Genomic DNA, 25,003 nt, shown 5'->3' on the forward strand with positions numbered 1-25,003 from the left:
TTTTTTTTATTTTATTTTGTCACCTACAAAAACAATTTTTATTTGGGAAGCGGTCTTCACTTTTAGTATTTTTATCAAGTCAAAGGTCAAGTGGCCCCAAAGAATGGCAAAACACCTGTTATCGATATATGTGCTCACATCGCTATTAATCGCCCAGTCGACGAGAACAACAAAACAAAGCGGCAGTGTTGATTTTAATTTCCTATTTTAATTTTTTTAACAACTGCGCTTTTATTTTATTTACACATGGACCAACTAAAGGGCTTAGTCAAGGCCTACGAGGCCTGGGTGGCCAAGAATCCCGATGTAGTTGGCGACTTCGAGACCACAGCCAAATGGGTGTCGTACTTTGTGGCAGGTAAAAAAATGTGAAAAAGATAAGATTGGTGATACAATTTACGATTCAAACTTCAATTTCAGGTCGCATATCAAACTCAAATGTGCTGTCGGAACTTGTGTACACACTGTCCAACATCCTGGTGTTTTACAACGACCGCATCATCGACCGGGCACGTGCTGTTAACCACAACGCCGTGATCCGTCTGCAAACCGGCCTTTGCTATCGACTAAAGGTCACGCTGACGACGCTCGAATATTGTGAGGTGTTCATTGAGATATCAGCACGCCGACTGTTCGGCCAGAAAGGAAAATGGCTGGTGATAGCACTTATACAGCTTGCCAAGGCAGCTGGACGCTTGTTTCTGCTGAAACATTCGACTTTGGACATAATCACCTCACCGCCCATCACAGCCCTTAATCGACGTGCGCTGAGCAAACAGCGTCAAGCAGCATCTGCCACCGCCGCCACTGACAGTTTGTCCCAATCGGAGCACTCCATAACGTTTCAATTGAAACGTTCAGGTCGAATTATACGCAAAGTCGAGGGTGCTCCGCCCATTCAGTATCGCGACTTTAAACTGCATGTGGACAATGCGGATGCGGCCAAGACTCAAATGCCACGCGAATTGCTGCAAGCCGAGTATTTGTACATTGCTAAACCTCTGGTACATCTGGCGGCCATGGGTCTGTTTGGTCAGCGCAGCTGGAAACAGTACATGGTTGCTTTGTCCATTGATCTGTATAGCGTGCATGTGTATCGCCAGCATCGCCATCTGATGTCCAAGCAACAGAAATTGGAGCTGAGCAGGCGATGCGTGAACCTGTTGTATTTTCTGGTGCGTTCGCCCTTCTATGACAACTACAGCAAGTCGAGGATAGAGCGAGTGCTCGGCTTTGTCGCGCAGCATGTGCCCATTGCCAAGGTGGTGGCTGGTCCTATAAAGGATTACATTCCACAGTGGCAAAACACTTACTTCTATTTGTGGTCAACTTAAAAGTATTCCGTTTTAGCCTTAAGTGTTAAAGTAAACTAAATAAAAGTGGTCGAATGGGGTGGTGAATAAAATTAAGATTCGAAATGTTTAAACGATCAAAATATGCTTTATATGTCTGTTCAAACATCTAGATCTCAGGGACTATATAAGCTGAGGTCATCAAATTTGATGACAATGCGTCTTCAGTTTCTCAGATCAAGTTTGTTTTATAATTTTGCTACAAATATTTGTGAACGCAACATTGAAGCTAGCAGCATGAACTTTTGCTAGGTTTAATGATAATCGCATTCCAAATAGCTTAAGATTTTATGATCCCTATAGACGTTATTTTAACAACCTCTCTGGTTATAGTCCTCACAAAAATTGTTTTGCCTTCTGTATCGTTATTATTATCATGAACTTATATTGTTTTGTATGGCTTTTTAAATTATATTTGGAACAATATTTGTACACATACATTTAAACGATATTCTTGGTTTTTTTGTGGTTTTGTTTTTTTGTTTCTTTTTGCACTTACACGCTAAACTCTATACATAACAATGATCCGATAATTGGCTAAACACAAACTGTGAACTTTGTCTCAGAACTTCAGACTGAAGCCTGGTCCCATGGCCATTTGACGTTGCGTTAGTCCCGCATTAAGCACAAATCCTGTACTGGCTGCCGTTGCCGCCGCCATTCCGGCATTGCTCTTCTTGTTACCCGTAATAATGCCCGACGCGAGCTTAGCACCGCCTTTAGCTGCAGCTGTGGCCATCGGTTCGTCGCGTCCCAGCTGCTTGAACTGCGAGCCACCTGAGGGTGGTTTAGGTGAGGAGGCTTGAGCTTTGCGGGCGCCCAGCTCGCTCTTGGCCGGCCAAGTGGGGAACATGGATGGATCGATGGGTAGTGGTAGCTCCTTGAAATATGCATGCTTCAGCGCCGCATCTGCAGTCAGTCTTTGTTTCGGATCGTATGTGAGCAGACCTTGTAGCAGCGCTAGACCCGCCTCCGAGGTCTTGTCTTGGAAATGCTTACGCAGCTGCGACACCGGATAATCGGTAAACTGCGAGTTCTGGCTCAGCATATTCTTGACAGCAGGCAGCTCCAAGTAGCCAGGCCATATCTTTTCGTTGGGTGTGCCGAGTTCCTGCAAAAGACAAACGCAATTAATATTTGTTTCAATTTTACAATTATTGTGTATGATGAACAAAAGCAACTTTTAATTGCTTTTATCTAATCTATGAATTTCAACTGTTTATCTAGACAATTGCTTACCTTAAATATACGATTAAGCTCATCGATTTCGGATTTGCCCGGAAAGAGCGGCGCCATTTGCAGAAATTCGGCAAAAATGCAACCCACGGACCACACATCGATGGGTGTGGAGTATTCCGGAGAGCAGAGCAACAGCTCTGGTGCACGATACCACAACGTAACCACCAGCGATGTGTACTTCTTCAATGGGGAGCCATATTCGCGGGCCAAGCCAAAATCACCGACCTTGAGGATGCCCTTGTGGGAGAGCAGCAAATTGGAGGTCTTCAGGTCACGATGCAGTATCCAATTGTCATGTAAATGCGCCACAGCCAACAACAATTGTTGTGCCAAGCACTTGACCTCACCGGGAAAGAAACTCTGCTTGCGTTGCTTCATGGTTTCCATCAGCGATTTGAGATCGTGCTCCACATAATCCATCACAATAAAGATCTTATCCATATTGGAGCCCACGACAATTTCGCGTACAGTCACAATATTTGGATGCTGACCCTTAAGCAGCGTATTAATCTCACGCAGCGATGTGATGGGAAATCCCTCCTTTTCTTTTTCCATTTTGAGACGCTTTAGCGCAACAATTTCGTTGGTGCGTTTGTCTTTGGCGCGATAGACGACGCCGTAGGTGCCCTCCTCGATGCGATTGAGACATTGGAATTCTTCGACAGAGCGACAACCTTGCACCCCAGGATAATAGTTGGGCAGTGGAATGCCTTTGTCATCGCAGGGCGGCAGCTCTTCAGCTGGTGTTGCTTTGAAACTGACGTCAGCCGTATCCGTTGCAGACTGTTGTTGTCCACCCGATTGCGCCATGCCACGCTCCTCGCTGCGTGTGCTGCTGCTGCGTGAACGTGGTCCCTGTTCCGCCTCCACATCCTCCTCTTCACTGCTGCGCGAGCGACTGCTATGACTGCGACTCCGACTCCTGCTGCGACTACGACTGCTGCGGCTGTTCTGGCTGTGACTGCTCTTTGAGCTGCTCGCGGAACGTGAGCGCGCTCGTTGTTTGGGCGATTTGTAGAGGGCTCCTACGCTAAGCGGACTATCAGGCAGCGGCACATCCTCGTCATCGTCATCCTGCCGCTGCTTCTGCTCCTTGCGTTTACGGTGCTTTTTATGTGACTGCTGCTGCTGTTCCTTCTGCTGCTCATAGTTGCTTTCCTCGCTTTCGGCCGAATCGCTGCCACTTTCAGCGCTGCCGCTTTCCTCCTCATCATCCTCTTCGTCCGATTCGCTTTCATCGCTGGACTGTGATTGTTTATTCAATTCCTCTGTGGACTGTTTGCTGCGCTTGCGACGCTCGTATTGAGTTTCCTCTACGTTCGTCTTCTGCTTCCGCTTGACTATATTCAATCCGGCTGTCACGCTCGCCGCCACCGCCGTGGGACTGAGTGCATCGCTGTGCTCGTTGCGTTCACGCAGCAGCTGCTCTCGCCTTGCCTCCAGCTCCTCGCGGGCAATTTGCCGACGCTGACGATTCTCACGCTCGGCTGCCAAGATCTTTTCACGGCGTGCCAACAACTCGGGATCATTGGACGTTGTGCCACGTTGTTGCTGCTGTTGTTGTTGCTGCGCAGCGAGTGCTGCTGCAGCTTCAGCTTCGGCGCGCCTATGTTGCTTATGGCGTTGATGTTGCTGTTGCGCTGCTGTCTCGGGACTGTCGAGCAGCTCAATCACCTGACCATGTCGCATCTTGTGACTATGACTGCTACGTCTAGAGTCGCGCTCCTTGCGGCGACTGTGGGAATGAGACTGTTGAGGTTGCTCGTAGTTCTCCTCCGACTCATAGTCCTTGACGTATTTGTGGCGTTTACTAAGAAGTCGCGAACGCAAATCCTGCTCCAGGCTTTCAGCATCTTTGGGCTGCTCATAGCCATGTTTACTCGCACGCCTGGACGGCGGCTGCTGCTCTACATCCGCATAGTCCACATGGCGTCCACTGCTGTGATAATATTCAGCGCGTGCTCCACTACGCGAGAGACCCATCAGTTGTTGCTCCTGATGGTAGTGATGATGATGGGCATAGCTTTGTGACGGCAGCGGTGGTGGTGGCAGTGGCAACTGTTGCTGATAATGATAGGCATGACTCAAATGATGCTTGGCCGCTCGTTCACTGCGATGCTGATGATGCTGCTGCTGATGGTGCTGATGATAACGTTGCTGCTCCAGATCATCGCGTGTTCGGGCGTATTCAAAGCGATCTCGTTCACGTTCGCGTCGGTCTCGTTCACGTTCAACGCCCTCTAAACTGCTGCGCTGTTCCTTGTGTCGGCGATCGCGGGAATGTTTCTTCTTCTCACGGCGTGTACTCGACGCATCGCTACCACGTCCTTGGCTGCTGGCTGCCGGCTGTGGCGGTTGTATGTACAGTGCATCCGCATCGTGCTCATCATCATCGCCACTAAAACGAGAGAAATTATAAGTTTGTACAAATTGCGCATGCCAAATTACAAAATGGATGGGTTTTTTCTTGTTGCTGTTGCAGAGATTCCCCCGATTAAGTGTGTGTTTCTCGACTGCGAGGCGCGCTCTGGTTCAACAAGTGCTTGGGAAGATGCTTGATGATGATGTCTGTTGCCTGTTGTTTAGAATCCTATATCCTTTTTTCATTTCATTTTTGAGCTGTTGTTGCATTGCAGAAGTTGATTTACATTTTACGTTGCCCTTCGACGTTCAAATCTCAAGGCCGCCGCCATTTGGGAAGAGCTCTAAAGCTAATCACATTCTTTCTGCTTAGAATAATGGGTGGAAATTGATAATAATCGAAAGAAAACAACAAATACTCAGTGTAGTACATAAGATTAGCAAACAAATACAGAGTTGTACAACCATGTGGGTATTTCGTTCAAATACAGCGGAGCCTTGAATAATAAATACACTTGAAGCTTACCATGATACATTGAGAGATTGCTTATATTAAATGAATTAATGGTTGATAGATTGATGATAATTCAAAACTCGTTGTTTTGCCGACATTTTTTATATGATTTCCCCCCCCAGGTTCTTTTCACTTGCCATCTTCATCGATTGATCCTCCTCCAATTCTTTCCGATAACAACAAAAATAAAGTAATAAATCGCATTATCGATGATCATACAACACATATTATTCAAGGCTCCACTGCGCTTCAATTACGTACTTACCTGTGTGGCCAACCCCCTTTTTTATGATTTTTATGGCAATTAGCTTTAAACAATTCCAAAATTGTGGAGGCATTGTTGAGATGTAAATTCCGATGGGCTGTAAAATGTAAACGACTTACGACTGCAAGCAAAAATTCGGCTAAAACGATATTTTGGAAAAAAGTAGCGTGGGGACAAAAGACATACAATATATGTTTATATATATATACACTATATATAAGTTGAATACGTATAAAGATGACAGGACTTTGAAAAGGCATTAGCAGTTTGTTATTTGAACAGAAATTTGTAATTCCATTTACCGACAGCATTTCGAGATCACTCTCGTTTCTCTCACTCACTCTCTCTCTTGCACTTTTAAGGACTTTCGGTTGAGTACATTTCATTTTGTGTTTGAGGAGGAAGGGGGGCGGCCATGTCCTGGGCCATGAAGTTTTGCTGCCGAATTCGCCATTTTACGCTCATGAGCTGCTGGGCACACTTTTATTTTTAAATTTAAATTGCATTTCTTGCGTTCGGCTTTTTATAATTATTTTATATTTGTATTTTTTCTTTCGTAATTTATCAGTTTTGATTGTTTTTTTTTGTTTTTAAGTTTAGTTTTAGTTGTTGGCCATCGCGCGCCTCGGTCATTTTGGGACAAGTACACACTTTTTGGCCTATTTGCAATGAAAAAACTCAAGTCAATTAAACGGTTCAGTTGATAAAAATTATGGTAATGTCAATAAATTGGATTTTTTGGCTATTAAACATTTTTGGTTGGCAATATAATACATATGTATGTCTAGGATGGGTACATAGCTAATTAATGTACACACAAAGCAAGCGAAAGGAATTTTTGTAGTTGTTGTGGTATTGGGGAAATTTACGATTGAGTGATCTACAGGTATTGTGCAGTGCTCTCTTTCTATTTATGCATATCTCCCTCCGAATTTGTTTGCCATAATTTTGGAAATTGTTATACATTTATAGTTCATGTTATTTTATTGAAAATTCTTTGCAGCTATGTTAGCTGAAGTAGAACAAGTATGTTGTGGCGCCACAACACAATTTTTGCATATGCGGCTGTGACGTCACAGCATTCTTTGTGTTTCTTTTATGCACCCAGAGCACTATGCACAATCTTTTGATCATTAAACCGTGTCTGGGTAGTGGGACTTTTACTTTTTGTTGCTTTTAGATGATTTGTTTTTCTTTTTTTGTAGTAGTAAAAAGAATATTACAAAATAACGCTTTCAAATAGAATAAAACAATAATTGAATGCCGCACTCAATACACAGCAGCTTCCACACAAGCACACGCACCCACACATACATACAGCCACACGCGCGCATGCATATGAATGTGTGTGATGTCTGTGTGTTCTTTGTGTGCGTGTGTGTGTATGCAGCAACAATTTTACGTGCGTTTTTCAATATATGTATGTATTTTATATTGTAGTTTTTGTACACACCTGATATAGTGTCCATCGTTGGGGCTGCGCAACTGGCCATCTTCACTGCCAGACGTATTGACCATGTCGCTTATATTTTTTCTATGTGTGTAGATAATAATTAGAGGTTGCGACTCCACGGACACTGACGCTAAATGTTGCCCCTTGTGTCTCTGCTGCTGATTCACCAGTCACTTCTGTTAAGTAGCAGCCTTATAACGAAGCGTTATTGCACTCTCTTTATATCAAATCACACAACTTGCAACTAATGTGCATTTGTGTGTGACCTTCAATTAAATTTTCGGTGGATTTGTACGTTTTTATTTTTACAAAAATAATTACAAACGTTTGCAATAGCACAAACGTTTTTTTCTTGCAGTCGTCCAGGGCTGCAAAATACGGAAAAAATGGCGTCTGCTTGGCGTTGCCACTTTTTTTTGTGTGTTTAATCTTGACACTCAGCTGTTCATCACAGCTGACTACGTTTTATCATCGTAACCGTTTCCGAAACTTACATTTTTACTAAGAAATAAAATAATAGATAAATTAAATAATGTTATTAGCGGTTCAACTACGCCGCTTACAGCCAAGTGCGGTTGTCTTGCGTCGATTTGCAGCAACATTGCCCAATAACACATCGGAGGCCGAAGTTAGTGCGACTGTAAAGCGAATTCGCGAGGAATTGTCACAGGATAAACAACAATTAAGGTGGCGAACACCAATCGGCGATCGTCCTCAAGATTGGAATAGTAAGTTGAAATTGTTCTCGAATTCGGAACAAACTTCCGATTTTATTGTGATGATGCAACGACCCATTGATCTAAGTCCAAAGACCGTGAAGCAATGGTGGCATAAACGACAGGAAACCATTGAACGGCACATGCAACAGTTTATACCCGAACGTCATAAGATTCTAGGCCCCGAGCTCGCAGCAGCCCACTTCATATTGTATCGCGGTGGCGCTGCCAAATTCCTCAACGACCCCAAATGGCATCGTGCTTCGGCTGAGGGTGAATTCAGTTTACCCAACAAATACGATACCAGTTTTAAATTGGAAGCTTTGCGCTGCGACAACATGCAATTGTACTACGAAGGTCTGGAGAACTTGCGCTGCTTGGAACATCTGAAGTTCTTGTCACTGCACAACATTAAAACCATCGACGATTGGTGCTTGGATCGGGTTTCGGGCAGCGAATTTCCGCGTCTGGAGGTACTTGATATTTCTGGCACCAACATCACCTACAATGGTTTGGCGTGTCTTTATCGACTTTCACAGCTTAAGCTGCTGATCCTTGATGATCCCAAGCAGTCGCTGGAAATGGAATTATCTGCTGCCATGCTGGAGGCCGCGCTGCCTGCTCTTAAAATCGTTGCAGCCAACACAATACATAGCATGGAATAAAGTTGTTTTGAATTTGAAAACATCGACTTGTTTATGGTATATTTACAAACAATTTTCTTAGTATATTTAAAGCAGAGATAAACTGCGGTCATGCTGGGATCACTGTGATAACATTAAAGTTTGACTTGTTTATGGCATATTGGCAAGCCGGCCAGACTGCTGTTACATTGCGAACTCTGTAAAAGTATTATTGCTCGGCTTAGTAATGGTATTTTTACAACCTGATCAAGCTGCTGTCACACTGTGATAACATTAATGTTGGGCTGGTTTGCTTTTCATATATTCGGCTTTGAGAGCTGCACGCTCCTCCACTGGCGGTAAATAAGGAACAATTCCTTTAGCGCGACGATCACTGCGTACTTTATTCTATAAAACATATGAGGTAACGTAATGACGATTGGTTTAGTTGTCGCTTACATACCCAAAATTCTTTGCAATTGTTGTAGTTGACAAAGTAAACTTCACACTTTTCCCGGTCGAAATTGTTTTTGTTTAGGCATTTGTATGACAGTTCTTGTTCCTATAATCAAACTGTTCATTATATAAGTAAAAGTTAATCATTAACTCATCCTACCTTTAAACAGGGATTATCGCGTTCGGCATTGCTGTTTCGTGGCATTGTGTCTTGTGAATATATTTAAGAATTATATAAATTATTGTTTTTATTTTGAGCGGTCAAGCAACAACTGTCAACGCACGGCAAATTTCATTTAACAGTTCATTTTAATGCAAATAACAGCAATCAAAACATAAGTAACATTTCACTGAAATTTTACAGACAGGGATTAAATTAATATATTCAAATATCAGATTATGGTTGGGATACAATATTAAAACTGCCAATTAAAATAAACAAAATATTTTTCTTTAAATTTGTAGACAAAGAAAAAAAAGAAAGAAAATTAACAACCTGTTAATGATAAGGTGGCATCTCTGATCATTTTTGTTCTCCGACCTTATCGATACTTGCAGTATACCTTGTTGCCCATTAACATTATTCTATCGATAGGCTCTAGAAAGTCTATGTTAGAGCAATGATTTGCAGCTGTTAATTTCAAAATATAGCGTCTTTTTATATTTTCCTATCTAAATGAAATTTCCATATAATTTTTTTTATATGAGAATATATTAATTTATTTTACATTGAATTTTCGACGACATATATTACACATTTCTTAATTAATAGTGCAGAAAATTTATAATGCTCGCTGTTAATAACACCTCAGCGAGATGTTAAGTGCTATTGCTGTGTGTGTGTCTGTCATTTAACAGTTTCAGCGCAACCGTGGCCACAATTCGTCGTAAAAAACGGCACGGAGAACGTTTTTTGTTTTATTTGCGCGGAGTTTTGATTATAATTAATTAAGAAAGAAAAAAAATAATTGAATACTCAAATGAATGCGATATCGAAATAAACGAGAGTAACAACAACCGTACCAATTGAAAACAGTTGAAAGCAAAGACAGTGTTTCTGTTCTCATAGTGTGCGCGTTTGTGTTTGTGTGTGAGTGCGTTATAAATAAAACGCCAAGAAGCTGCGTGCAAAAAGTAGACGCGAAGAAAAATAAAGAATGTACCCAAACAACAGGAGTGCAAGAAAAGAAAGTGTTTTTAAGTTGATTTCCGTTGAGTTTTTAATACATTTGTAATTATTGTATGATCGTGTACGAAAGAAACAAAAGGCGAAAGTGCATTTTTACAAAAGGTGAATATCGCGAGGGAAAATCATTTGCATTCTGCGACGACGAAACCAACGAATGAGGCTGTCAAAGCGTAATTGTAAAATTCCACTGTCTGGCGCAGGCAACAGTCGCTGCTGCTGCTGCTGCCGTTGCCCGCAGTTGGCGTTGACGTCGCAGTCGTAGTCTGTTTCACACTCACTTGCACACATGTGTGTGTGAGTGCAAATGTGTGTTGTCTGTTTCTATATAAAGAAAACATGAAGTTTTCGAAGGAAAATGTGTGCAAAAATGTATTAATAATAATGTGTATGTGTTTTAATTTTGTGCAGCTAAAAATTTACAAATAAATACGAAACTTCGACCAGTACAATTTACTTGGATTTTGGGCCAAATAGAAAATAAAAAAGTAAACGGAGCGTTCAACTTGCAACAAAAACACGCCGTGTAATGGATGCAACATCAATAATCACACAAGTTTCCCGCGACGATGAGCAACTGAATGTCTATCCAAATGACAAAGGAGGTAAGAAGATTCAACACTCAACAATCTTTACGAAAAAATATGAATATGAGAATATATACAAAATGTATAAGAAATAAAATGAAGATACTCAAGACCACCAAGTGAATGAGTCATTCGGCGTCATAACAAAGACGCAACAAAATGACTTAAAGGACAACTGGGCTGGCCGCACTGCCCCCTGACCTTAGGAATTGTTAAGGCTCCCCAACCAGACGATGTGACCGTATACGATGTATAGTTATTGTTTGCTTTGCGTGTCTCCGCCTGTTCGTATGTGTGTGTGTGTGTGTGTGCGTGTTTGTATACAAAGTGCGCAGCTGTTTTGTTGGCTATTGTGAATGATCTAACCACTTGCTTACTTCTGACGTCGTCGTCGAACACTTGCAGGCAAAACTTTCAAAAGCGCCACCTGTAATCAACTGTGACGTCACGCCAAAACAGTAGAAAAAATAAATGCTGAACAAATTGCTTGACTTTAAATACCTTTGCATGTCCTAGCGGAGAGCAAGATACATTTCCAGATAAAGCGAATGTGAATGCGAAACAGAAAGAGAGGCCAAGAGCGAGACAGAACAAGCGAAACAATTGAAACCGCAATTAAATTGCACACTTTTTACAACGAAGATAAAAGTCCGCTAGGGAGAGAGAGGAAGAGCGAGAAGGCGAAACCGGTATCAACGATGGAGTCAACGTCGACTAGTTTTCGTGAAAACAAACAAACAAAGCGTAGCTTACAAAAAAAGCTTGAATGAAGCAAGCGCGAAAGAGAGCGAAAACTTAAAAGTTGCATATATGTGTGAGTGCGTGTGCATATGTGTATTTATTTCTCTTTTATGATATGTGTGAGAGTGTTTTTATTTCTTTTTTTTCATTTGTGCAGCGGCAACGAACAAAATACGGGGTGGGGCTGAGGCCAGGCGGGAGCAAGAGCGGGCAAGCGCCTTAAAGTAATAACAAAATTTAATCTAATCTGCGGTCGCAAAAACAGACGACAAACAAAACTATACTCTGTGTTCATATGTATTTATAATCATGCAATATATACACTTGCATATAGTACATACACAGATATACAATTGTGCATTTGTATGTGTAATTTCTGCGGTTAGGTGCTAATTGACATCTCGCGTTGTTGCGGCCAGACAGTGCTGCCCATTTAACTCGAAACTATAGCTCAAATATTTATCTTTTATGGGCCGTACTTCCGTGTGCATATCTATGTATGAATTTAGTATGTTGTGTGTGAGTGTATGCGTAGGCCTTTTTCTTCACTCTTTGACTTGTTGAGCTTTGTGTGACAATAAACGAGACGTCATCATCGCACATACACACAGACACATAGTCAAGCTAAATATTGGATGGTGTGTGGGTGCGAAGAGCGCAGAGAGCTTTAGAACCGGCAACAGTTGAAATATGTTTAATATATTTTTTTTTATTTTGTTGTTTCGTTGTTTTTATATATTTTTATACGCGACCAATGGAATCCAGAAGGCTATTATAACTTATTGGCAAGAGATCAAGGTAGTGAAAAATATTTTAAAGCTATTGCTTAAATAATGTAAAGAGAATTGCATTTTGGGTCACATTTGTTACTTTTAAAATATTGGACAGGTATCGCAAAGTCGGTCACACTCTGCGGCAGCTTTTCTATTAGGTATTTTTCAGAGTGGGTGCCGCCTAAGTGCTGTCTGATTTTGTCTGTACGCCCGACCGCCCGTGTTTAAATATTTATATAGACACAAACATATATGTATGTACTTCTGCACATGTGTAGATAGATGTATTTTGTTTTTATGGGCAAACGCTCTAGTATCTCATTTCTAGCTATATAGCTCTCTGTCTGATTTTTCAATTTCTCAAGGTCTTTAAAGCAAATGCGCGTTTTACCCTTTCCAAATCAAACAGCACACGAAAAAAATTCAGACTAACTTTGTTATTATTGACGTATTAATTTGTCAAGGCAAAAGTGTTAATAATATAGCTGGAAATCATGTTACTAACATATGCTGTATAATTTACTTGATTGAAATCTAGAAAAAAGTAGTATATACAAACAAATTATTAAATTTAAACTGTACTAATTATACGCTTGTTCCACATATGTTAACTTTTCAAATATTTAGATTTCCCAGGGGAGCATTTTTGGCATTCCTTGTGTCATTTTGGTTTTTTTTCATAAATGTTTTGTGGCCAGCAAAGATTTCAGATCTCGATTAATCAGAGCTGTTTAATACTTGTTTGTCAGTTCTGACAGCAGCTGCTTATAATTTCACTTGTTGAATTGTAAACAATGCCAACAAAATGTGGCTGAAAAATACAATAAACTGTCAAGCGCAATTCTTTTCATAATTCATACTGCACTTGAACTAAACAAAGCAAATAATTTGCATACTAATGGCCACACTCTACAAAGCCATGATTATTTTCGAGAGCTGCCAATCTTGAAGTGTCATCTACTGATTTGTTATCGATAATGCGAATGAAAAATCCCCGTACATGTGTGTTTTTTCGTTATGTCACATCATTTGAATTGATTAAAATCCATATTAGACGCAATGATTGATTAAAAGATGCCAGACTAAAACTGTCAGTTTTCAGATTAGCAGCTAATTTGTTATCGATAAATCACATTCTAGGAGAATTGCCATTAATCTTGCATGTGTTCACTGAAAAGCACGTAACTAATTAAAATGTTTACATATTTTTAATGAAAATATATGGGGAAATGTTAAGTGAATTATTTTAGAAAATTTGTGCAAAGCAAAAGTGCATACCAAAACTATAATGATCATTTTTATATCTTGTTCAGCAATTTCTTTTCTTTTTTTTTTGGTGTTAAAAACCATGTATAAAACGAAAGAAAGAAAAATAAATCATTAGCCCAAACAGCGCAATGCATAATTATTAAAAATCTAATATTATATTCGTGTATATGAATGTGTATAGTTTCTAGAAGAACATATAAATATGTGCGTGCCGCGTGCTGTGCAAAAATGTTAATGGTCTTCGTGGCAAAGCATTTCCTATATAGCATATGTGTGTATTCATTGATGGATGTGTGTACATATGTGTCGGTGTATATTTACAGCTGAAAAAGCGATAACTAATTTATTTTTGGGGCTCTTTTAAATCCCCCTTTTCCTTCTCTAAAACTGAAACAAAGGTCAATTGATGCGGCCAAAAACAAAACTTGTCGTCGGATGAATACTATCTAATTTTCAGAGAGGGCGGCAATGCTGATGTTGATGTTGCTGTTGCTCTTGATGGGTTTGGGTTCGTTGACCTCTGCACTTGGCTACTTTGCTAGTTGAATACCAACCCCCAAAGCGACATCTTTGTGCGAATGCAATAAAAGGGGGCAGCATCACTTGCTCTCTCCACAGTGGCGCCCCCTTTCTTTCGTTTCATTCCATGCTTTTGTAGCAGGTGCTTGTCCAAACATCACGTGCAAAGGTTGAACAGACAAAAACAGAACAAAACACATTTATGTATGTTTGTCTGTGTGCGTGTCCATGTGTGAGTGTTTGTGTGTGTGTGAACTTTTGAAAAAAAAAGCTTTAATAAATATGCTGAAGGTCGAGCTCGGCTGCCCATTTAAGGCCAGCAGCGAGCTCAAGAACTGAACAAAAAAATGATATCATATGTGTGACCAGAGATAACAAACACAATATCAACGCGATTAGATAACGAGAGCCACAAAAATTGTTTAAAGTTGGGGCGTTGTTTTGCCATTCTTTCAATTTGCCTTCTTTTTTTCGTTTTCTTTTTTTATTACTTTATTTTGTTTGCTTTAAATTAATTATCAACGAGAGGTTGAGAAAATTGTTATCTTTGCCTTGCCGAAGTCTCAATACACTTATAGAACTTTGCTGGGGCAGCATTCTAAGATCGACAATCATTAAGGAATTAATTGAAAATATAATTTTTATTGTTTTTTGAGAGCAGAATGACTCTTCAATTCATTTAGTAACCCAACGCAAGTGTATTTTGGTATATAGCAGCAGACACATAACTACTTGATTATATACAAGTTTTCTTTCTTTTTTTTGGCAGAGAATTGTCAAAAAATAAAAAAAGAGCAACGCAAGAAAAACAAAATGAAAACAAGAGAAACGCTTGTCATTTTCATTGCCATTCCGCGTCGGCAAACTTAAACTGCGAAAATAAATGTATTTCCCAATTGACGCGTAAGGCCGTTAAACAGTCTGCTGCGGATTTCACATTTTGCATAATTTTTTGCATAAATTAATGCAGCTATATTTTTGATATTCTCTCTCGTATTTAGTTACATAAATCTGCAATTTAATTGAGCACACAGCCAGCTGCTTTATACATTTCAAATTGGAATTAGTTCAAAGTCGAATGTGAGAAAAGCTGTGTGCTAACTGAAAGAAAAGCTGCAATAGTTCACGCTAATTAAATGAACATAAAGTTCAGCTCAACTCGATTGTGAACCATTTTAATGGGTCGTTTGGTAAATGATTGATTCAATATTTTCCAAATGCTTGCATATGGTCACACTTTGATGATTTCATTTAACGCTTAGCATAGGCACTTGTGCTAAATTATTATTTTTTTGTTTTTCAACGGGCAACAAACAGTTGGTTTTTCATTTAAAATTGGAATTAATGCAAAGTCGAATAAGAAATTACAACTAAGAAAGTTGTTCATTAAAAGGAACTATAAAGCTCAGCTTAATTGTGAACTTCGAAAAGGGTATTCTTAAAATTAATGCATATGGCCACACTATGTTTATTCCGTCATGACAACCTTAGCATAAATGTCAATAAAATGTATATTTAATTGAATTTCATACGCAATTTCAGTAGTAAAGCAATTTGGCGAGTTCTGTTGGTCAAGTAAATTCAATTATTGGGCACTTTAAAAGCGTTTTTATACCAAATGCTGAGCGATTGATTTTTATAATATTGAAATTGAAGCACTTGTATCAAAATGAATATTATAAATCGTGACTTGGCCATTTCACAATTCGTGTACCACCCACAGAATTGAATATTTTTCGTTATTCGCTGTTGCTTTTGTTGTTGTTGTTGTGATTATTACGGTCAGCTGCATGCCAAATTTGGTGTCTATTAAAATCTGATAGACAAATTGTGCTCATATAATGGGAGCTATAAATATGGGCAGGCAAAAATAGAGAGAGAAAAGAAAAAATCTCCACAAAGCCAAGTCAATAATTCAATTTAAAGCCTTAAAAATAGGACAAAGCCTATTTGAGTGTGATGCGGCATGGCAAGGGTGGATAAAGAGTCAGCTGAGGGGGTGTATTGGGTGGCAGAAAGAGATAGAGAGAGAGAGAGACGTGTGCTTGAGTGCGCACCGAACCCGAACCCCACGAACAACAATGTTGCCTGTTTGCGCATCAATCAAGCACAGAACCCACCGACCTATATATAGAGATAGATAGTGGGCTGCCTATCAATAACGCCGACCAAATGTTGCGGATGTCAGTTCAACAAGTAGGCGACAAATTGACACCCGACTCTCACCGTCTCGCTTCTTTATGCAAAGTTATGTAAAATATGCCAGACTAGAAGATGGAAATGGGAATGGAGAGGAAGAGGGAGAGGGAGAGAAAGCTACTTTAAGGCTTAAGCTCAGCCAGGACACTCTTCACATTGGCGGCGCGTTCGTTTCACCTTTCAACTGCCTAATAATCGTCTAGGTGTGTGTGTTAGAGTGCGTATGTGTCTGTGTGTGTTTATGTGTGTGCTTCTATCACGTTCTCAACTCGTTATTGTTCTGTTGTTGTTGTCGGGGGCTTTCATTATACTATGTTGCGACAAGGCTCATAAAATATTCAAGTACAGCTGCACTTCACAATGTCGCCAGAGCACTAAGTGCAGTGAGTACTCAGTGCTGGGTGCTGGGTGCTGGATACCGCTTCTTCTAAGCTCGGTTCAATGAACCGACTAACGTCTAGCTTAGCTGCTGGAATCCTTCGTTCCGTTACCCTTTCCCAATCCCCAGTCGCATGCAACATGCACTTCCATTTGGCTATTATACCCGATACAAATGGCTGAAAAGGGCATTATACGAGGACATCGTATATTGCAATACCATTTTTTTCCTTTTTTTAAGAAATTGTTCTACATAAATTTATTTAAGTAATGATATAAAATTGAGGGTTAATTATTTATATTATGAAGCTTTAAATTCAACTTTTATTTTATTTTACCTTTATTACAACTGATACAACTGATCATTAAAAAGGATATAATTGTAAATTGTAATTTCATAAATATAGTATTTTATATTAATGAAATAATTAACAGTAGTTTGCAGTTTTGATTTTTTTTTCGTTTTTTCTACATTATCTTTAATTGAGTACCGCGTATTTCACAGTCGAGCACACTTTGCATGTAACTTTCTTGGTTACTTTTTTTTCGTTGCTCTGCATGTTATTTTCTTTGTTAGCCACAACAACAGCAATTGCAATTCGAAGCTTGTAAACAGTTGGCTTAAAGCTCTATCACTCCCTCTCTCTCTCTTGCTCACTCCCTCGCTCGCAGGGCTTAAAGGTCAATCGGCGACCTTCTTACTTCTAAAGAGGTGTGCGTGTCTGTCTCGCTCTCTCTCTCTCTCTCTCTACCTTCCTGTCTGTGTACTTGCAATTATAGCATTTCCCATCGATTAAACGCATGTATGCATGCTAAATTTGCTGCCACACCCCTCCCAATGCCGCCTCCCGCCCGCGCACTGCGAAACCGCGTCGAGAACGTTGTTGGGTTTTTCCTTTTTTTATTTCATTTCATTTCGTTTCGTTTGATATCTATTTTAAGACATTTTCACACAAGCACACACGAAATTCGCATTCGCATTGAAAGTGCTTGAAAGATTTGCATATTGTGAGAAAATCAAATATCAAATATAGATGAGGCGGATTTTCATGCATAAATATTTATACACATTTATATAGATATTTTTATTGATACGCATAAGGCAACATTTATTGATCTACAAAACATTTATTTTCCTATCAAAATTGTTTAACGAAGCCTTGAGGCTAGAAATAGGAAATGAGTGTTGTATACGTTATTAATATTCTATTTTAAATGTAAAGATTAATTGTTTGTTAACATTCACCCTTAACGATGAGCTAGATTAAGTTGCTATTTAAATAGCTAAATGTTGAGAGTACACTTGAATAAAAATAGGTTTTTATTAATAGTTGGTTAGTTATTTATGTAAGTGATCGATTATATTGCTAGGCAAACCTGACCTATTGTTTAATATGATGTCTTACGAAAATAAAAAAGCAATAGCTATCATAAATGTCTATATTTTACTCTTTTAAATTTTTCAACAGCATTGTTCGACACTTTAATTTAGTTGATTATGATATCAATATAATAAATAATCAGTATTCGTTATTTAACTTCACTCATAATGATGGGCTTGATTTTGCAAGTTATCGTGACTGTGATCGATTAAAAGCTTACTAAACTATCGTTCGCTTGGCATCCCAAATAACTGTTGATACATCAACTCACGTGAATATAATGATACCTTTATTTATTTCAAAATTATCGTATGTGTTAAAGCACAACTGATAATAAATGTTTGTTGAATGATAATCAATTATTGATCATGCGAATCGTACATATTTCTTTTATCAACCATTTTTTTTTGTTAGCAATAAAATAAATGGACATTTATTGGGGTGGTTCCCCTTTAAGATCGTGAAGTACGTATGTGTTATATATACATACATATATGTCTATATATATAGAGAGAGAGAGAGAAATAATTGCCTTTAATTGAAACAATCAATGCGCATTCAGCATTCCTGAGTTCATTCAATAATTTACTTTAATCTCGTTTAGTCAGTCACAAGTCGCAATCGTAAGCTTACACAAAAACAAATAAATGAAAAAATAATAATAGCAATTTTTATTTTATAAGCCCTGTCTGACATTTTCAAGGCCGATTCGTCAATGTGCGGTTGATTGTGCACAGTTGACTTAAATTTGTTGCTGTCATTGTCGTGTTTGTTGCTATCATCAATGTAAACCTGTTTCGAAGAAGTGTGAAAATGGGAATAGATAGCAATTTGACGAAAATGTGATATAGTTTTTGGCATTTTGATTGAAAACGGAACTTGTTGCTTATAAATTATGATAGTCAAGATTTTGTTATTGTTTTTAAATTTATACTTTTTTGACAGTATGATTTGAGTTGAGAATGAAATTTGATGATCTGATATTTTTATTGGTAACTTAGCTTAATAGTTGACCTCAAAATATGATCCAATTTAATATGGATTTCTTTAAACTTAAGATGCAGTTTTATATGCAAATTTTCCTATTTTAATCATTTTTGCATTTTCTTTCAATTTCAGAAGATGTGGATCGCCTAAAACCACAAAAACGCGGCATATTTCAATCGTTACTTTGCTGCTGGCGACGAAATCGAACGAAAACAAATCAGAATGGCACACAGATCGATGGTTCAACAACACCGCCACCCTTACCGGACCAACAAAGGTACCTTCTACCTCAGGTTAGGCACTCCGATATGCATCGAAAGTGCATGGTTATCGATTTGGACGAAACTCTAGTGCACAGTAGTTTTAAGGTAAGTTTTCACATTATCCAGCTTTGAAAGAGATCACAATTAATTGACATCGTTTTGCAGCCCATACCTAATGCCGATTTCATAGTACCAGTCGAAATCGATGGCACCATACATCAGGTCTATGTGCTAAAGCGACCGCATGTCGATGAGTTTCTACAAAAGATGGGCGAACTGTACGAGTGCGTTTTGTTTACAGCCTCACTAGCCAAATACGCAGATCCCGTTGCCGATCTGCTAGACAAGTAAGTATTAAAAAGAGAGAAAAGAAAGGAATAGCTGAAAATTCAGCTGTGAACATTGAAATAGCAGTGTGATGGCAAAACTATATAACGCGTTTTTTTTACTTATTCCTTTTTGTTAGTTGATCGCTTATACATTATTTTGTAAAATGGAGCATATAGATAATAGTATTTTTCACTTTTATACGCGTAGGTTGTAAGTACTGTTATTTCAAAGTTCACAGCTGTAAAATTAGTAAACACGATAAGAAATAAAATCGGTTATACAGATTACAAATTTGTCAAATTACATTTCAATCAAAATTATTTTTCTTTAGGTAAAAAAGTTTAAAATTCTATATACCATTATCTTTAAAGTCAAGTAATATAATAGAAAATGAAAATGTGAAACCTAAATAGAAGTTCATGCTTTAAATTAATAATAATATAAATTTTATTCAAACTAAAAGCAAATATGTATTGTACATAAATAAAATAATAAAAAATGTGTTAAGTGGAAAAGTCTAGTCTAATGAAAAGGTTTACGAAATAGAGATATTTGTTTAGATATGTTACAGTGTAGTTAGAGTATCAATTAACTTAAAGCTAACATGATTGCGGTTTAAATGACCCTGGATAACAAGTGTTACCCATGATACAACCAAGGTAATGGAGCATGCTGATATATTTTCAAGTGACAAGTAGAATATATGTTGTGGTTACAAAACTTTCAAAGCAATGAAAACTCAAAAGAGACAAAGATACTGCAATAAGATTACAAATATTTAAAAGCTTTAAGCGAGAGTTTGTGGAGTTAAATGTTTATACATTTTCTAATGAAAATATAGTAACTTGATGGTAACTTTTCTTCCGAAACGAAAGCACTTCTATAATTAAGATTTTTTAGTGATGATATGATAACTCATTGTATTCTCAACTTTCAGATGGAATGTGTTTCGTGCAAGACTGTTTAGGGAATCATGCGTTTATTACAGGGGTAATTACATTAAGGATCTAAATCGTCTGGGTCGCGATTTACAAAAGATTGTCATTGTTGACAATTCACCGGCCAGTTACATCTTTCACCCAGACAATGCAGTGAGTAGATAATCAAATTCATTTCACTTGAATCGTATAACATTAACCGCATTTTTAACTTGTTTTAAGGTTCCTGTGAAGTCGTGGTTCGACGATGTGACCGACTGTGAGCTGCGTGAGCTGATACCTCTCTTTGAGAAGCTCAGCAAAGTGGATTCCGTCTATTCGGTGCTCTGCAATTCGAACCAGCCGCTAAACAATCAAACAAATCAACAGCATACGCAGGAGCTGCAACAAGCGCCTCATCAACAGCAACAGCAGCAACAACAAACCATCTCTGCCACGACAGTTATTACACAGGCGACCACATTGTCTGCACCGACCATGCTGAATACTGCAACACAGCAGCAGCAGCAACAACAACAACAGCAGCAACAACAATTGCAGCAGCTGTCGTCCAGTCCGCCCAATCCACAAAGCGAGCTGCTGCAGCAGAAGACGTAACATCAGTGGGAACTAATGTTTATAAATATATGATAAAGTTTATACATATTACGAGACCAAGCAAACAAAAAAGCAAAGCATATAAAGCATAATTCTGCGTCGCCTCCAGCAATACACACACGCACACTAGTTTACACCTTCTATTAATAATCCCCCGCTTAGACTAAGCTCAAGTGTTTAATTTTTTTAACCATGTATTTTATAACGGCACCTTTTGTTATTTATTATTATGATTTCTTGGCTCCCAATTCAATATGTGTGTGTGTGTGTAATAACTTTTTTTAAATATGCTGCGCTGAAAGCAAATAAAGGCCACGCTTTTTACCCATTGTACTGGGTATTACCCCCTCTAAAAAAACAAATGAAAAACCTTTAAAAACTATACATAATACCCTATGTATAACTAATAATCATTGAACTTTTATATACACTATATATATATACAATACATATATATAAATATACATATTTTAAGTGCGCATATTTAACAAAATGAGAAAAAAGGGAAAATTCTAATACAGCTAACAGATGTGGAAAAGAACATAAAAACATGGCAAGAAAAAAAAAACAAAAAAGAATAACTATACATATGAGCAGAGAGATAAAATCAAATTCAAAATAGCATATATTTATATATATTTTTTATTAAAAACAAAACCAGAAGAAAAAAAAACAACACTTAAACAAATGAAAAAAATCTACGTGTACTACAAAAAGAAAAAAAAAAACAATATTTATATATACATCTTATATAAACTATATATGTATATATATAGGCTAAGCATGTGTATACACATTTTGCTTGTATAAATATTTCGTACGTTTATGCGTGGTGTTCCTATTCGCGATCGTGATCATGATCATCGCATGGCTAACGCTTGGCATAAATGTGCATTAATTCAAATAATGGTATATGCACAACAAGGGCACAATTTAAACTGTATCCCTTCTTTTATTTTGTTGCCACTTGTTGGGCATCGGCTGCTTGAAAACTGCGCTTATACGTTGCTTCATTTTATGGTCAAGTTGCGCAGCACAATTGACGGTTTCTCCCATCATATTAATGCACAAAAACAAAAAAAAGAAAACAAAAAAGCATACAAAAACATATCCATAATAAGTTCGAGCTACAAAAACTGCAAAATCAAATTACACCAAATGAATTCAGTAATGTTATCATGATATGGCGCAACGCATAAACGCATCTTTAATGGTCAGCTGCGTTTGTAACGGCTTTTTAGTATATTTTTTATAGCTGAAAGGCACATCTTATTATACACTTACAACTTTTTATTATATTTTTTATTTAATTTCCTTTAACAAGTGCGCTTATGAAACGCAATTTGCAATATTTCTCTACCATTTCCCTTCGAGATCTATCTATCCCCTTTTACTAGAAAATACTTTTCTATCGTACGGTGCGGACATGTTTTGTGTTTTAATTTATGTGCGGGCAGTTCAAGAATAATAAAAAGAGAAACGAAAATAAAAGTGAAATATTTACACGAAAAGCTTCTACTCCGACCAAGTAATTAAATATAATACATCTATGTATAACAGTATAACACTTATATTGAGCTCAAGCTGGCCACGCCACAACCCACCTAAATATAATATATGTATACTTTATATAGATGCGACTATATACCATTACAACTATAACAACAACAACAAACAAAAGACGCTAACGCCTCCCACACTCACACACACACCGATCGATCAGTCACGTTTCTTAATTACACTAACTCTCAACTAATTTTCCGCAAACATTTCTAGTGGATAAGCTTTTATATTTTTTAACTGAGATCAAATAATATCAACTACACAAAAATTCGGCACGTTGTAAACGCGCAAGATTCTCATATGATTTGCAAGTTTAATTGTTTTTACCACACATCATCAAAGCAAGCTAAAATAAATTCATTAAAACAAAAAAAAATAGATATATAATAATTCATAATATTGTATATCATTTACACTGCTGCGAAATTGTAATAAACGATAGCGACTAATCACAAGCGAAATTTAAGTATAAAATGCGATAGCGATAACGTATTTTAATAATGCATATATTTAACTGTTTTACTTTTAATAATAACAATAAATGAAAAACCAAAAAAAGAACATGAAAACTCTTAATTTATCATAACACGGAAACAAATTCTATTTTTAAAGCGAGCCTATAAATGTAATGCATAAATGTCGGATAAACAAAAACAAAACCAATTTAAATCTATAAAAAAAAACAACAAAAATTATGTCATCAAAAAATAAAAAAATCATTAAAACCCGAGGTATACTTGACTTTTTATTGAACTTGAACTATTTTCTTTTTGGATTATAAAGTAAAAATAGATCGTGAAATAAAAGAATTATTTATGTGCTATAAGTAGATGGCAAAGGGATTATATTACTACAAACAACGTTGTCAGATTTTCAATATCCAAGGTAATAAATTTATAAAGATTTTTCAGTGAATATTCATTTTTAAATTTAAAAAATGTAAATAAAATCAATCAGTAAAAAATTTAAGAAAAAAAGGATTATATATACATTTACTGCAGAAAATTTGATATTTTTGCATAGCGGACACAGCGGACTTTTGAAAATAACGAACAAAGCAACCGCTTACTGCTGATTTATGTTCGCCTGGTATTTCAAATATTGATTTAGCACTTTTTAGACTTTCGTGGCGGTTGCAAGAAGCCAACACCAGCAACAACAACAACTATAACATCAATAATTACAACAACAACTACTAATTATGTTAGTGTTGTTGTTGTCTACTCGATACCGCCACAAACTGCAGAAAAGTTCCAAGCCACCAGGAGAAATACCAGGCGAACATAAACCAATAGCGAGCAGAAATACAGCAAGTCACTTGCTTAGTTAGTGGAGCCATCTATCGCAATGTAGATGTAAGCTGATGCACCCTCAAAGTAAACTGCAGAAAATTTGATATTTTTGCAGTAAACTCAGCGTGCCAATTTAAAATTGATTGTAACCGACAAAAAAGGCAACCCGTTAAAATTCAAAAAGAATTATTTGTATTATAATCTTTATTTTTTGTCTTATTTCTGTTAAATCTTCAAAGATCTTTCCTGGACTTACCTTTTCGTAATCAGGACACCTAGCTCTATCGATTGACATTACCGATCGATAGGCAAATTACTTTTGACTTGAGCAAGGGATTTGTTTAATTTTTATTTGATTTTTAATAATAAATACAGTAGATTCCGGTTATAGCGACTATCAAGGGACCGACAATTTTACGTCGTTATACCCGGAAGACGCACTAACCGAAAAGAGCAACACTAATTTTTTTCTTTTTTTGTTTATGGTTGCCATGTTCGTAATAGGTTTTTAAGATAAAACAAATTAATTTTTAAACAAAACAAAAAATGTATAAATTTAATTTAATAGCATGGTTTTTTCCATAATAAATTGTATACCTGCATGTTCCTTAGCATAAGCTAAGGCGTCAGCTAAAACTAACAGAGAGTATTGAGAATGTAAGAACCTTCGTGCCGCTCCTACGCACACAAGCAAGAGTGCCAATCACTGATAAATGCATACATTTATGACAGCGTCGTTTGATACTTAAATTTGTTGGCATTATTTCGATGTATTTTTATACCCGCTACCCATAGGGTAGAAGGGTATTATAACTTTGTGCCGGCAGGAAATGTATGTAACAGATAGAAGGAGGCATCTCCGACCCTATAAAGTATATATATTCTTGATCAGCGTCAACAGCCGAGACGATATAGCCATGTCCGTCTGTCCGTCCGTCCATATGAAACACTGGATCTCAGAGACTATAAGAGATAGAGCTATAATTTTTTTTCGACAGCATTTGTTATGTTTGCACGCAG

The 25,003-nt window shown here is 37.8% G+C and overlaps 5 protein-coding genes across 7 annotated transcripts; 3 read left to right on the plus strand and 2 right to left on the minus strand.

The window, feature by feature from the left end:
* The first annotated feature begins 30 nt into the window (after nucleotides 1-30).
* LOC132792804 (peroxisomal membrane protein PEX16) lies at nucleotides 31-1,637 on the plus strand. The gene is made up of 2 exons (XM_060802297.1): nucleotides 31-358; nucleotides 421-1,637. The coding sequence occupies exons 1-2, from the start codon at nucleotides 247-249 to the stop codon at nucleotides 1,332-1,334; spliced, it is 1,026 nt and encodes a 341-aa protein (XP_060658280.1). The 5' UTR covers nucleotides 31-246; the 3' UTR covers nucleotides 1,335-1,637.
* A 129-nt stretch (nucleotides 1,638-1,766) lies between these two features.
* Nucleotides 1,767-7,549, minus strand: LOC132792794 (serine/threonine-protein kinase PITSLRE). Of its 2 annotated transcripts, none has more exons than XM_060802277.1 (3): nucleotides 7,185-7,549; nucleotides 2,592-4,989; nucleotides 1,767-2,463 (listed from the first exon to the last, which is right to left on the minus strand). In XM_060802277.1, the coding sequence occupies exons 1-3, from the start codon at nucleotides 7,247-7,249 to the stop codon at nucleotides 1,915-1,917; spliced, it is 3,012 nt and encodes a 1,003-aa protein (XP_060658260.1). In that variant the 5' UTR covers nucleotides 7,250-7,549; the 3' UTR covers nucleotides 1,767-1,914. The 2 variants fall into 2 exon arrangements, with proteins under 2 accessions (XP_060658260.1, XP_060658261.1); XM_060802278.1 differs by lacking the exon at nucleotides 7,185-7,549 and adding an exon at nucleotides 5,040-5,170.
* Nucleotides 7,550-7,619: 70 nt separating this feature from the next.
* On the plus strand, nucleotides 7,620-8,585 carry LOC132792809 (distal membrane-arm assembly complex protein 2). The gene has a single exon (XM_060802302.1). It carries the CDS (start codon nucleotides 7,717-7,719, stop codon nucleotides 8,563-8,565), a length of 849 nt encoding a protein of 282 aa, XP_060658285.1. The 5' UTR covers nucleotides 7,620-7,716; the 3' UTR covers nucleotides 8,566-8,585.
* On the minus strand, nucleotides 8,561-9,401 carry LOC132792815 (coiled-coil-helix-coiled-coil-helix domain-containing protein 7). Its single transcript, XM_060802309.1, has 3 exons — nucleotides 9,140-9,401; nucleotides 8,987-9,085; nucleotides 8,561-8,931 (listed from the first exon to the last, which is right to left on the minus strand). The coding sequence occupies exons 1-3, from the start codon at nucleotides 9,182-9,184 to the stop codon at nucleotides 8,818-8,820; spliced, it is 258 nt and encodes an 85-aa protein (XP_060658292.1). The 5' UTR covers nucleotides 9,185-9,401; the 3' UTR covers nucleotides 8,561-8,817.
* A 434-nt stretch (nucleotides 9,402-9,835) lies between these two features.
* Nucleotides 9,836-23,232, plus strand: LOC132792805 (phosphatase Herzog). Of its 2 annotated transcripts, none has more exons than XM_060802299.1 (6): nucleotides 9,836-10,270; nucleotides 10,577-10,770; nucleotides 19,136-19,368; nucleotides 19,429-19,610; nucleotides 20,531-20,684; nucleotides 20,754-23,232. In XM_060802299.1, exons 2-6 carry the CDS (start codon nucleotides 10,695-10,697, stop codon nucleotides 21,126-21,128), a joined length of 1,020 nt encoding a protein of 339 aa, XP_060658282.1. In that variant the 5' UTR covers nucleotides 9,836-10,270; nucleotides 10,577-10,694; the 3' UTR covers nucleotides 21,129-23,232. The 2 variants fall into 2 exon arrangements, with proteins under 2 accessions (XP_060658282.1, XP_060658281.1); XM_060802298.1 differs by having other exon boundaries at nucleotides 9,837-10,270; nucleotides 19,133-19,368.
* The last annotated feature ends 1,771 nt before the right edge of the window (nucleotides 23,233-25,003 follow it).

This window comes from Drosophila nasuta, chromosome 3, assembly GCF_023558535.2.
Source record: "Drosophila nasuta strain 15112-1781.00 chromosome 3, ASM2355853v1, whole genome shotgun sequence".
In the NCBI taxonomy this organism is placed as follows: Eukaryota; Metazoa; Arthropoda; class Insecta; order Diptera; family Drosophilidae; genus Drosophila; species Drosophila nasuta.